The following is a 14,903-nucleotide window of genomic DNA, read 5'->3' on the forward strand; positions in this document are numbered from 1 at the left end:
GCCATTTGGGGCCTGAATTGGTCCCAAAATTATCAAAAGGGACCCCAAAAGGCCTGAATCAGGCCCAAAACAGCCAGGATCGGGTTTTCCCATGCAGGGGGACATTCCTCTACCTGGCAGCAGCCCGATCTGGCCATTTTGAACCCCTTTTGGCCATTTTGTGCCCAATTCAGGCCCAAAATGGCCATGATCAGGCCCGAAATGGCCAGCATCAGGCCTCTGCCTGAGTCCCCCACCCGGCAGGTGGGGGAAGAGTCCCCCACCCGTCAGCAGCTCACTCCTGGTCATTTTGGGCCCCCTTTGGCCATTTTGGGCCCAATTCAGACCCAAAATGGCCAGGATCGGGCCCGAAATGGCCAGGATCAGTTCTGTGCAGGGTGGGGGAATGCTCCCTCGCCTGGCAGCGACCCAATCTTAGCCATTTTGAGCCCCTTTTGACCATTTTGGGACCAATTTGAATCAGGCCTGAAACGGCTAGGATTAGGCGTCTGCTGGGTGGGGGAACATTCCCCTTCCTGGCTGCTGCCCAATCTGGACCGTTTTCAGTCCCTCTCTGCCATTTTGGGCCCTATTCAGGCCCAAAATGGCCAGGATCAGGCTTCAAATGGGCAGGTTTGGGCTGCTGTCCTGTGGGGGAGTGCTCTTCCCTGTGGCAGCAGTCTATGCCAGGCTGATCCGGGCTGTTTTGGCCCGTTTTGGCCCAATTTGGGCCTGAAATGGCCCATGTCTGACCACTGCCGGGTGGGGGAGTGCTCCCCCATGGCAGAGCAGCCTGTTTCAGGCCAAATCGGGACCCCCCCCCATGGCGCACAAGAGCACTCCTAGGGCAGCCACGCCTGTGTGATGACATCACTTCCCAGAAGTGACATCATGCAGACCCGGGAGCACGCGTGTGCCCGGCGTGCATGCATATATTGAGAGGGGCACCACTTCCTCCCAGGAGTTGCCCCCGGTGAGAGTTCCTCCACCTCTTTCTCCAGAAAAAAAGCCCTGCATATCTGTAATTATTGTTTATTGAGTTCTTCTGTGCATGCATACATACCCTCCCTCCTGCCCTGCTGTGAACTCTCTGGTTAATCCAGTTGCAGCTCACAGCAGCTGGAGGGGAAGAGGAGTCACTCCTCCTTTATCTTGTGCCCATTTTAGTGGGAAAATGGGATCCTACATGACTCATGAGAATTAGCCCCTAAAGAAGCATTTCAAAAGCTTTAAAGTTTTTTCTGAGTGGCTGGCCTGCATGCATATTTATTTTAAAAAATTGCTTCTGATTAGTTATATTCCTTATAGGTACTTCCCAGATAAGTCTAGGAAACTTTAAATAAACAAATATAATTGGAGAAAAAAATCCTTATGAAGCCTCTGGCATTCAGATTTTTTTCATTCACCCTTGTCTATTAGTGGCTTCTTGAAGTCCAAATTACAAATTACAGATGTCACTATGGCCTGATGACCCTTTCTTATTTTAAAAGCTACCTTAATAGTGGAGAAGGTGCAGCCATGGGCACTTTCTCTGTCCACCATTCAAAAGACATATTTCAAACTTTGCACAGAGGAAAGCTAATAAATGAAGTGATTTAACCATAATACACTGGACCCTGTATCCAGCTACACATTTCTGAAAACTAAACAGCACAAGTTTTCTTAAGAAGTTATGGTGAATCACACCAGTTTTTTCCATGGAGGGTCAGTGGAACAATGCAGGTAGAAAAGTGAGAGTCTTCAGCGGGAGGGGAGATTTGGCCAGCGGGAGGAATAGATACAGGCCTCTTTCTTCATGTTCAGTACATCAATCTTTATCCCACCCGTCCTCCCAGGAGCTCAGGGCTTCACACCCACTCTGGTTGTAACTGGTGATTTCTGAAGCCTGCAGTGCTGAGATTCTATTTTCTCAACACGTTCTCGAAGCAAGTTTTTAAACAGACCAGCTTAACACTGGCAGGACCAAGAGTTGTACACAGCTTGTTCACAACACCAGTAACATAGAACAGTCGTAGATAGTTTGCTAATGTGACTGATATTCACAGAATTTTCTGGGACCTAAAAGCCCTTTAAACAAAGATAAAGGTTGTTTTTGAACAAATGCCTGCCCCCAAATACCAAAGCCTGTTCCAAAAAGATAACCCTCCCCCCAACCAATTAAACAGTAAATATTTTAGAAAACACATATTTACCTGGTTATTATGTGACTTCTCATCAGTGATATATATATGGGGCACCCTCCAACAGGCTTATGCAGCCTTGTACACTCGCAGGATTTTAGTATCAATGGGAGGCAGGAGGAGAATTATTTAACCAGCAATACCAAATGGGATTTTGAATAGAGGAAGAGTATGCATGCCTGGAGGGAAGATGTGCACAGTGAATGGTATAAAAAGTAAAAATACAAGAACCTAGAAGTCCTTTTAAGGATATACTGCATAGAGATATCCCCAGATACAGGCGAAAAAAGACACACATTATGTAGCCCCATTGCAAGTGCCAAAATAGCTTGTGTCTATACAATGCTTATGAGTGAAGAGATTTGTGCGTTTTGTCACTATTAATGTTAGGGGCAGCACTGAATAATTGCCCATGACAATCACAATAGATAACGGCTATGTTACAAGATTTTCTTTTTAGAATATATTCTGTTGGATCCAAAAGTGCCTTTACACAAGTGGTAGGCTCATTCACTCAAGCAGGATGGGGAGGGGGGCATTATACAGCTCCATAGCTTTCTCACTTGAGCTACTTTTTGGGTGGTACAGGAGGCAGCATAAGTCCTGATCTCATGCAACATTAGTCAAAGGAGATTATAAAGTTATTTTTTTATTTGTTACAGAGTTTTGGTAATTTATTAAAAAATGTTGTTTCAGGAGTTGCCTGCTGAGAAGCTCTGTGTAACTCTAAAGAAGTTGTTCCTAGAACAGGTATTGCTTTATTTATATATATTTGCTAATAGCATTAAAAAAAACTCACTACAGAGTATATTTGCCCAGTTTAGTGATTTTTGCAAACCTAGGAACTTTCATTTGTTTGCAGAGTTCCTTAGAAGGACTTCTCTATATTCTTCAGTGGAGTGAAAACTATTGCTGGTGCTTACAAAGCAATAAAGAGAATATTGGCTCTTGAACTGTCATGATGACTTGCTGATCATAATGATAAAGAGTGTCTTTTGTTTTGTCTCTCTTATAAGCTCCACGGAAATGAATGGTACTAATGTAGCATCAGATATTTTGCATTAATTACTGGCTTTCATTATTCCTGATCACATGTTCTCTCATTTGCTTATACTTAATTTATATAAGATACCACAATGATGAAATGTTTAAAGAGAATAATAATAATAATCTCTTAATTAGGGACCAACTAGACAAACAAGACATGCATGTAATTTACAGGTAGAATCAGTCTCTTTGCTCACACCTCTGAAACTTGAACTGCATTGTTTATATTGTTCATATATATCCATCCTCTCTGGTACCATTGCATGAAGGGTGGGAAATGGCTAATGGAATTTTGAGCAAGAAAAAACCTGCAGGGTGTTGGTAGTGTAGGGAAGCACTGTGTAATTAATGCTTTACTTTGTCAGATTGTGGGATGCATTCTACAGAGACATGAAATATTCATCTTAAGTGGAGATGCAAAGAAAAGCAAGTGTACTGAATCTTAAACAATGATACTTTTCCTATTTTTCCTTTCTTCTTTTTTGTTTACCCTCCAGACACTATTCTCTTGTTTCAATTAGCTTGCTGTGGCTTTTGAGTGTGGAGGATACCTATGAGAAAAAAAACTCTTTCTACCAAATGTGTAAACAAGTGAAATAGCATTCTGTCCTTGAGCATAGTTCTAAAATTAACTTTTTGGTACTGCAAAAAGAAAATCCTCAGTGGCATATTGGCACTAGAGGGTCACTGCTGCCTCCTAGAGAAGTAGTTTGTGGGCACTGATGTGTACTAGAAAGGAATGCCTACTAGCCCAATAAAACAAAGGGAAGTCTTGTTTTACATACACCTTGCTTCAGTAGCTGAATTATAGAAGATGCAGTGTTTTGCTGGATATATTTTCCTCATATTTTTACAAAAATGCAATTAGAAGCTGGAATGGTACATAGATCATTTTTTGCCTGATATCTTTTCATTCTCTACAGCAGATCAACAGGTTTCCTTTTTTATGAGTAATGAACATTCTTAAGCTGCTTTATATTTTCTTAAGTTATTTATAACTACAGTGTACCTGTGTTTTTGTTACTAACTTTTCTTTTGATAACACATTGAAGGAGATTTCTTTCTTGAGGTTTAATTTGAATGCCTCAGAAGAACCGCAAAGCCATCTGCCCTTTGAGTCTGGAATATTTGACCATGACAGCAGTGATCAATTTTTGATCATATGTATATATTTTTATTTACCTCACTGAATCTTTGGAGCTTAGTAATTCTTATATTTTACAGCTTGATCCTAAGCATATTTATTTGCATTAAGACTCATGGAATCCGTTATTACTTACTTCCTTACTTGCAATTAAGATTGTAGCAGCATTCAAATATACTATAATGAACACTGTCAGCAATTTATTATATACTCTTCCTTTTAATTAGGTAGACAAGAAGATTGTTCGAACAGAAATAGGAGTTCTGCTTCGACTTTCGCATCCAAATATTGTAAGTTTGATATAGCTAAAGTGGAAACCTAAACATTCGTGTTTGCTTGTTTACCTGCAATGCTGATGCAGTGCATTTATTTGTTTGTTTGTTTGTTTGTTCATTTATTTGAAATATTTCTATGCTGCCTTTCCACGCAGTTCAGGGTCCTCAAGGCTGTGAGCATTACAACATTAATAAGATGGTTGTTGTGGGTTTTCCGGGCTGTATTGCCGTGGTCTTGGCATTGTAGTTCCTGACGTTTCGCCAGCAGCTGTGGCTGGCATCTTCAGAGGTGTAGCACCAAAAGACAGAGATCTCTCAGTGTCACAGTGTGGAAAAGATGTAGGTCATTTGTATCTACTCAGGAGGGGTGGGGTTGAGCTGAGTCATCCTGTAAGGGTTTCCCAGGGTGTGGAATGCTAATGGCGGGAGGCTTCACTGTATCCTGAGGAGGTTCTTTTGCATATGGATTGGTACTTGATGTGCTAATCTTCTCTGCAGGGCTATTGTCGGGGATAGAATGTTTTGTTAGCCTGGTGTTTTTCAGAACTGGAAACCATGCTCTGTTCATTCTTAAGGTTTCTTCTTTCCTGTTGAAGTTTTGCTTATGCTTGTGAATTTCAATGGCTTCCCTGTGCAGTCTGACAAAGTAGTTGGAAGTGTTGTCCAGTATTTTGGTGTCCTGGAATAAGATACTGTGCCCTGTTTGAGTTAGGCTATGTTCAGCCACTGCTGATTTTTCAGGTTGTCCAAGTCTGCAGTGTCTTTCATGTTCTTTTATTCTTGTTTGGATGCTACGCTTTGTGGTCCCGATGTAAACTTGTCCACAGCTGCAGGGTATACGGTATACTCCTGCAGAGGTGAGGGGGTCTCTACTGTCTTTTGCTGCTCGTAGCATCTGTTGTATTTTTCGGGTGGGTCTGAATACTGCTTGAAGGTTATGCTTTTTCATAAGCTTTCCCATCTGATCAGTAATTCCTTTGATATATGGCAAAAACACTTTTCCTGTAGGAGACTGTTTTTCCTTGGTTGTTTGATTCCTCCTGGGTTTGATTGCTCTTCGGCTTTCATTTCTGGAGTAGCCATTTGCCTGAAGTGCGTGGTTTAGATGATTAATTTCCTCATTGAGAAAGTGCGGCTCACATATCCGTCTTGCACGATCCACTAATGTTTTCATTATGCCTCTTTTCTGTCGGGGGTGGTGATTGGAGTTTTTGTGTAAGTACCGATCAGTGTGAGTTGGTTTCCTGTAGACCTTGTGACCTAACTGAAAGTTTGCTTTGCGGATGACCAGGGTATCCAGGAATGGGAGTTTTCCCTCGATTTCTTTCTCCATTATGAATTGTATGTTCAGGTGGATGTTGTTGAGATGATTCAAAAACCCCATCAATTCTTCCTCCCCATGGCTCCAAATGATAAATGTATCATCCACAAACCGGAACCATACACTAGGTTTGTGGGGTGCTGATTCTAGAGCTGTTTTTTCAAAATGTTCCATGTAGAAGTTTGCTATAACTGGGCTGAGTGGGCTCCCCATGGCCACCCCATAAGAGGCATAATGAAAACATTAGTGGATCGTGCAAGACGGATATGTGAGCCGCACTTTCTCAATGAGGAAATTAATCATCTAAACCACGCACTTCAGGCAAATGGCTACTCCAGAAATGAAAGCCGAAGAGCAATCAAACCCAGGATGAATCAAACAACCAAGGAAAAACAGTCTCCTACAGGAAAAGTGTTTTTGCCATATATCAAAGGAATTACTGATCAGATGGGAAAGCTTATGAAAAAGCATAACCTTCAAGCAGTATTCAGACCCACCCGAAAAATACAACAGATGCTACGATCAGCAAAAGACAGTAGAGACCCCCTCACCTCTGCAGGAGTATACCGTATACCCTGCAGCTGTGGACAAGTTTACATCGGGACCACAATGCGTAGCATCCAAACAAGAATAAAAGAACATGAAAGACACTGCAGACTTGGACAACCTGAAAAATCAGCAGTGGCTGAACATAGCCTAACTCAAACAGGGCACAGTATCTTATTCCAGGACACCAAAATACTGGACAACACTTCCAACTACTTTGTCAGACTGCACAGGGAAGCCATTGAAATTCACAAGCATAAGCAAAACTTCAACAGGAAAGAAGAAACCTTAAGAATGAACAGAGCATGGTTTCCAGTTCTGAAAAACACCAGGCTAACAAAACATTCTATCCCCGACAATAGCCCTGCAGAGAAGATTAGCACATCAAGTACCAATCCATATGCAAAAGAACCTCCTCAGGATACAGTGAAGCCTCCCGCCATTAGCATTCCACACCCTGGGAAACCCTTACAGGATGACTCAGCTCAACCCCACCCCTCCTGAGTAGATACAAATGACCTACATCTTTTCCACACTGTGACACTGAGAGATCTCTGTCTTTTGGTGCTACACCTCTGAAGATGCCAGCCACAGCTGCTGGCGAAACGTCAGGAACTACAATGCCAAGACCACGGCAATACAGCCCGGAAAACCCACAACAACCATCGTTCTCCGGCCGTGAAAGCCTTCGACAATACAACATTAATAAGCATTTAAAATATGTATACATATACGTGTATGTGTGCGTGTAATATTTGAAACCAATAAAGCATAATAGAAATCCATAAACACATTAAAAACACACATAATGTCCTTTTTTCCATACAGTACAGAAAAGTCTGCAGATAGAGCAATACCAAAAGGTGAAAGAAAAATGATTCAGTTGCATAGATGAATGTTTAACTTAACAATTAGATGAGAACCAGGATTTCTCATGAATTGAACACAGCTCTTTTTCTTTTTAAACCAAGGTTTTCTTGAGGAGTCTTTCACTGTCCTCTGGACTCTGGTTCTGTATAAAGCTATTTTCATTGGTTGTGGAAAGATTATGATGAGGGGCCTTTAGGAAAGCAGCCTGTCATGTCTGCTCTGTTTTACTATGAGCTGGTCAGCTGTAGGGATGCAGAGCCATAGATTCAGAGTTCAAAGGCCTTTGAGACCATCTACTCGAACATACTGTTCAATGCAAGAAATCCAAAGATAATGCATTCCTGATAGAAGCCAGCTTTCCTTCTGTGCTTGAAGACTGAATTAAAGACAAAAGTGATCTCAGGAAGAGTTAAAATTAAAATAAGTTCCAACAGATTTCTACAAACAGAAGGGGGAAATGGTTAAACATCCATCCTTTGTTGTATCTTCTTTGTTGTAGATAAACTTAACATGTTAATGTTCTGTGATGGGAAAACATGGGGGAAAACTCCTTATTTTATGCATTTCTCCAGATAAAACTGAAGGAGATATTTGAAACCCCCACAGAAATCAGCCTTGTCTTGGAGTTGGTCACAGGAGGAGAACTGTTTGACAGGTAGGTGATCTGTGAACATTATCTCGTATATCTGATAGGACTATCATTGTAATGAGGACCCTTGTGTTTCTGGGTGGGAAAGCAGGAGTCCAGGAGGGATGTGGCAGAATTTTAGCCCAGCCGTGCCATCCATGCCATGTCTTGGCCTTTCTTTCCATTGACTAGTGTTATACTGTAGCATCGGGTCAGAGGGTAGGGCCTTATGGGCTGGACCTTTGTCTAGTTTTGCTCTGCCAGGATATAAGGAACAGGGCCCAGATACAAATTTGGTACTTAAAAGACCTTGAGGGCAGAACACACATCCAGCCCTGCAGCAAGAAAAGAGCTTTTGCTTCCGGGGCGTTAGCAAATGAGAGCACAAGCCACTTTCCCACTCCATTTCTTTGCTCGCTAGCACTTGCTCACTTGTGTTACATTTCATATGAACACATATTTTCTATTCTCTAATTAAAACTAATAAGGTTGTGTGACCTGCTTTCATCCCAACTATATGTGTCGGCTGTCTTTGCTCCCCATATACAGTTCACTATATGCCTTCTCTACAATACTGTTCTTCTCCTTTTCTACCGATGGCAAATTACTGAATCAGTCCTACCTGATTATATAAAACTATCATTATGATAGATGCTTCATCTTAAGCATGTTTTAAAAATCCAAATCCTAATACATTCAAATTTGTTGCACCTAACCAAAACAGTTCTTCAAGTGTTACTGTCTGTTTATCCACAACTGTCCCTTGCAGTACATGCTTCTTAGTGTTCCCTAGCACATATCTGAGCAAAAGCATAAAAGCCAAACACACACACACACACACACACACACACAAATGAACTCTTGTGAAATCAGGATGAGCAGTGGTAGACCAAAATGCCTTTTGACTGAAATAGAAAACACTTCTTCAAATGGGAAAAAGATCCAGTGAATCTTTAATATTTTAATAGTTATCATTCAGGGAATGGCAGCCTGCCAAATAAAATCTACAGAGGCTCACATCTCACAAGAGAATGCAAAAGTACTCTTTTTAACAGACACACAGGACTGCTATGGCGCCAGCAGCTGCTTTTCACAAAGTTGCCCCGTCAGGAATAAAGTGACATGCGTTTCAGAGCCTAATAATCAAGTGTAAAAACAGCATTAAAATCCCTGTTGAATGTACTACCTGAAATATAAGCAACTTTTCCATGCCAGATGCTTTTTATTCATCCTGTATAACACCCCCCACCCCCTGCAACAACTATTTTGATGGTAATATTGATGCAAGATTAAGTTATCTAGAATCTGGGATAGATAACTCACCACCACCACCACCATCATTACTACTACTACTACTACTACTACTACTACTACTACTAACAACAACAACAACAGCAATAATAATATGCAAAATGTCAAGTTGCATAACAACATCAAAACCCAACAATCTATAACACAAAGACAGTAGATGTCAAAATCAGCAAAATGCAGTAAATAATTAGAAAATTCCTGCTGGTGAAAGCAAAGATGTCTCATGGAGGATTTATTGAATAGATTATGTCCTAGCATATGTATCACCATAGTATGGATCTAATCTTAGTAAGTGGCAGTACATGAAACAGAACAACAACAAGAAATCTGATTTCCTAAGACTTGTTGTGCTTTAAAGAGCAACTTTAAAGAGCATCACTGGCAGCTTAAACTAGAAACAAGCAAAACAAGAAACCAAGCAAAGAAAGGAGTCTTCTTCAGTATCTAATGGAAGGATACAAAGAAGGAATGACAATCTAGCCATGAGAAGACTGAAACAGAACAGGCAACAACAATCAGTATGACAAAGTCTGTTAAAAGCATCAGGTGAGTCCTTGCACTTCGCAGACAAAGGTGGGAGAGAGTAATAGAAAATTATGGGTTGGATCCAGTCTAAGAATTCACAGAAAGAGTAGGTGGTAGATCATTCTGTGTCTTCTCCTTCCCCAAGCAGAGTGCTTTGCTTGCAAGGACAGAGTTGCCAGTCCCTCACTGGGGGCAGGGGATACCCCGCTCCCACCTTCCACCACCTGCCCCAACTTACCTGGCCAGCAGAGGGGAAAGGCAGGGGAACGCGCCTCCAGACTCATTCCTGGGCAGCGCGGTGTGCTCCTGAGCACTGCAACTGCCTGAATCGAGCTAGAATCAACCCAGATCAGCCTGGATAGGGCCCAAATCGGGCCGCTGCAGAGCACAGCAGTGCTCCCATGCATCGCAGCAGTCTGATCTGGGTGGAATTGGCCCGATCCGGGCTCAGATTGCTCCCCTGTGGAGCTCAGGAGTGCTTCCAGGGCAGCCTGCGGCTTGCATGATAACATCACCTTCCTGAAGTGATGCCATTACGCAGGCTGGGATCATGCATGCTCAGACCTCAATCTTCCCATCCAGGGGCTAGGGAGACCTGTTAACTCTATGCAAGAATTAGGCAGCCTTGCAAGCAAAATGGTCTATAGAATGTTGCACTGTAGTGATCCGGTAAAACCTCTCTCTTCTGCTGATATAACCTGCAAGTATTTTACCTACAAGGCTCTTACAATCCTTAGAGAGGAGTCTGGAGACAAAACTCAAGATCACAAGCTACTTAAGGAAGGCAGGGAAAGATCTGCTCCATCAGTTCCTTCTGCAAACATCTCCCACTGGAACCAACAGATAGACGAGAATTCTGGGTTCACAGGATGCATGAGGAAAGAGAAAGAGATCAATAGAGCTCACATAAGATACAGGACTTTTCTTCATATTATAACTACTACAATACAAAAAATACATGTGAGAAAGTCAGATGTTGTCAGATAGGACTGACCTATGTCAGGGCTTGCCGCCGCTGCCGCTGGGCGTGGCACTGGGCGGTCTGCTCCTGATGTCATAGGGGGGCCAGGGATGCTGCAGGACCCTGCTCTGTGAAAGGAGGGGCGGTATACCTCACCCAGACTCCCTCTCAGTCCACTCGCTGGCCTGCTCAACCTGGCCTGCTTGCCCCCTGTGTCCTTCTTCATCCCCTCCTTCCAGAACTCTCCTCCAAACCTCCACTCTTGCATTGCACCGCTCTCACTCCACATTATCACTCCTTACTCACATCCACCACCCCAGGGCTCTTCCCAGCCAGCTTTTATAGGGCTTCCTTCTACTGTCCCACCCCTCTTCCAGCCCGGTCTTGGGCTGCACCAAGCAGTTGCAGCTGGGGTAGCTGATCTGGCCCCACTGACCAGCACCAGCTGTGCCTTGTTCCCTGGCTGCCCAGCCTCCCTGCCTTGGCTGATTGCTGAAGGCCTGTCCAGCTGCAGTCCCCTGGCTAGCAGCTTGGCCTCCCTGGCTGAGCTGATGGCTGAAGGTGGGTCCAGCTGCGGCTCCTTGGCTTGTTGCCCAGGGCTTCCTGCAGAGTGCCTCCAATAGCCCCACCTGGAGTGGCTTGGCTTTTGGCAACTCCTGGGCCAGGCTACTATTTTCTAGCTGGGGTGTGGCTTTGGGCTGTTGGGGCTGCTGCTGCTTCTCCTCCTTAGGTAAGGTCTTTGGGTGGGTGACTGCTGGGCCCCCAATCCCTCTGCCCTTGCCCCCTTCTGCCTTGCTTAGTCCCCTTTCCTTCCCCAGGGGAGTGGGACTCGCTGGCTTCTCTCTGTCTCCCCCTGACTCCTGAGGCCCTGGGCCTTTGCCCCTTGCCCCTGGCGCCGGCAGGTTCTGGCTCCATTTGCCCGTGGGAGGGGATGACCTGCTGTCCCCCGGCTGCCCCTTCTGCTTGCCAGTCGGACCGGTTGACCTACTGTCTGCTGGCTGACCGGTTGACCTGCTGTCAGCTGGCTGACCAGTTGACCTGCTGGCTGCTGGCTGCCCCCTCTGTTTGCCCGTCAGCCCGGTTGACCTGCTGTTCCCTCTTGTCAAGTCTGGGGGCTGGGGCTCAGACCCCGGACAACCTATACTTCCAGTTTTCCCACTGTTAAGAGTATATACTTCTAACCTGCCCCGTGCATAATGCGACAAACAATTCCTTTTGAAAGTGCAACTTCATTTGCCTGTTATTAGCGTTTATAGTCAATATGACTGATGTTAAACTAAAAAAAGAACAGTGGGGGGGGCGGTAGTGTTTAGCAGAAAGCAGTGGGTTTCTTTCAGGATCTGCCTTCAGTAACCCATATTGAACAAAAAGTTTCAGTTCCAGGGATCTCCAGCTCATATTTGCATAGACATGCATGCAAGTCCCAACAACATTAGCATTTGTTTTCAAAGAAAGCTGAACATATTTTGTGGCAGAAGAACTAGATGTTGTGACAGACACAGAGGTGCTATCACTCCGTGTTTCATTCCCCCCACCCACCCTTCCCTTGTAGCACCAGATATAAAGCAATATGTGACATGATGTCACTTTACTATGTGTTGCCGTGCTCCCATTATCCACAGCCAGTGATGTAAGAAATGAGAGCAGGTAACACACAATGTTTAACACAGTGGGTGACATGATAAGGAAATAAGGCTGCAGCAGCTCCATGAATATCATGTCAAATGTGTTTAGGATTATGACCTTAAAGCATGCAAAGTGCAATTACTAATGGAAATCACTGAATATATATTTCCCCTTATTGGCTCAATACAAATGTATGAGAGTACCATGTATCATGAGTTATGGCTCTTAAGTGGAAAGACTCAGATTCCAGAGGGGAAGCTAGTAAGAAAAGCCTCCCAAAGAGTTCTATACTAAGAATAAAAAAACCCATGCCATTACCTGACCCACAAGGGGAAAGTATTTCTCCATAAGGAATTTTGTTATGCCAACCAAGTTATACAGCTGTCTCCATCTTCTGAAGTTTAATGGGCTGTGTGATGGCTTTCCTTCAGTGCTGAGCAACTACAAGCATAGCCTTCCCACCCACAGTGGTGGTAGGGAGCTGGAAATGGGGCTTTCTTGAGCTAGTGTCACGGTCAGGCCTGGGGTCCCCACTTGGGATGGCGCTTTGCTGAGCGGGAGGCAGAAAGCGAGACTCCAAAACACACCAGGGTCAAGAGCTAGAGAGTCTGTCCGTCAGGGGAGCAAGCAGAGGAGAGTCAGAAAGCTGAACCAAGGTCTGAAAGCCGAGTTGTCAGTTCCACGGACAGACAGGCAAGAGGTGGTCGAGGATGAAGCCGAGGTCAGGACACAGGAGGTCTATCCGAGCGAGGGCAGGGTACAAGGCAGGGGTGAAGCTTCCAGGAGCCGAGCTGCTGGGTGCAAGGAGTGGTGAACAACAAGAGGGCCAGGTGTCTCTCCTTCGCTTGATTGCCCTGCCTTGTCTTCGTCAGTCAACTCTGCCCGTCGCTGTGCTTGCAGGCGCATGCTCCTTCACCATTCCCAAACCACCTCCCTTGCTCAAGCCTTCTGCCTTGCTGCCAGCTCGCAAGGCTCGGTTCTCTGAGGTGCCGGTCCCTCTTCCTCTCTGCGCGCCCCCTCACCTTCACTATCCTGCACCGAGGGACCGGGTTGCTGGTCACTAGATGATACTTCAGGGGCTGCAGGTGGGTCTCCCGCTGGCTCTTCCAGCCCCTCCTCAGAGGAGGAGGAATCGTCCGCGGGTAGAGAGCCCAGCTGGCGCGGGTCTCCGACAGCTAGTATGCATGGCTGTGTGCCCAAGGGACCATGGAAAGCAGTGGACAGTGGTGATAGTAACAAAAGAAAAATCTGAGGTTTCATTAATAGTCTGAAAAGATCCTAACAAAACATCTGGGTTTTGTCATAAAGCTGACCACTGTGCATTTATTGCAGGAAAAACCCACAACCCTGGTTCTGATTCAGCTGTACATGCAACAGCCCAAGTCTTTCACCTGCTAAGCTGAACAGTGTGTTGTAGTATCATAGATTCTCTTAACGGGTTATGTGTGCATAGCCACAGAAGCTAGATCAGGGAGAAACTATTGCTGCAGCATCTGCTTGTATAAGTAGTTCCAACATCCAACTAGAGATATAAACACTGAAGCCTTGTTCCATACACGTATGTTCCCTTGTTGGATTGGGGAGACAGTCTGGAATAATCCTGCCTTCAAACTGCTTCTAACTGTACAACTCTTGGAGACGAATAAAGTGGAACCTTCTATTTTCTATATGAGAGCTTCTGTAGCATAGTAGTTAAGTGTTTGGGCTGCAAATCAGCATGCTGCTGGTTTGAATATTTCTCCTGCCAAGAGCTCAGTGGCCTTGGGTAAGCCACTTCTCTCAGCTCCAGATCTCTGGCAGTATTGTGGACATAACAACAACATTGTTCACTGCTCTGAGTGGGACACTAATTTGTCTAGAAGAGTGGTATATAAGTACACTGTTATTATTATTTTCTTTAATACAGGTTTTTTCTTCTCTCCCATTATGCTATCACTTTTTTATTCTTATATTTGCTGCAGTATTAATGTATGTACCATCCTGTGTTATGTGCTATTATCACTGTTCAGTTTATACATAGGGTTTATTTCAATGGTTTCCAAACTTTCTCAGGCCATTCTCCCCCTGGTCCCATAAACATCCACAGTGCCCCCTACCCTATCCTATAAAAATTATTGTTTGGAATAGTGGTTTGCACAACCCACTAAGGAAGATAATAATAAAATTCAAAACAGTAACTATTATTGAACATGTATTCAAAATTAGAGATGGGCACGAACCAGGGGAAAAACCGAACTGGGCAGTTCATGGTTCGTCATGTTTCACAAACCACGAACTTTCACAAACCTGCCTCGGTTCATGAACTGGTTCATTTGGTTTGTGCAAACGTCACTTCTGGGTCAGCAAAAGGTCTGCAGAAAGCCCATCCCTCGTTGCCTAGGAAACTGATTGATTGGGGCCAGGCTGTCTGCAGTGATGAACTGAAAAATGAACCAAATGAACCAGCCTAAAGTTTGTGGTGGTTCGCCAGAAATGGGCTCTGACAAACCA

General features: G+C 44.3%; 1 protein-coding gene across 1 annotated transcript in view; it reads left to right on the top strand.

Annotated features, from left to right (window-relative positions):
- Nucleotides 1–14,903, top strand: part of CAMK4 (calcium/calmodulin dependent protein kinase IV) — a 184,687-nt gene that overhangs the window by 69,367 nt on the left and 100,417 nt on the right. The window contains exons 3-5 of the mRNA XM_054986096.1: nucleotides 2,856–2,909; nucleotides 4,578–4,640; nucleotides 7,935–8,017. Coding sequence (XP_054842071.1) covers nucleotides 2,856–2,909; nucleotides 4,578–4,640; nucleotides 7,935–8,017 — 200 coding nt within the window. The remainder of the gene's footprint in view (nucleotides 1–2,855; nucleotides 2,910–4,577; nucleotides 4,641–7,934; nucleotides 8,018–14,903) is intronic.

Source organism: Eublepharis macularius, chromosome 8, assembly GCF_028583425.1.
Source record: "Eublepharis macularius isolate TG4126 chromosome 8, MPM_Emac_v1.0, whole genome shotgun sequence".
Classification (NCBI taxonomy): Eukaryota; Metazoa; Chordata; class Lepidosauria; order Squamata; family Eublepharidae; genus Eublepharis; species Eublepharis macularius.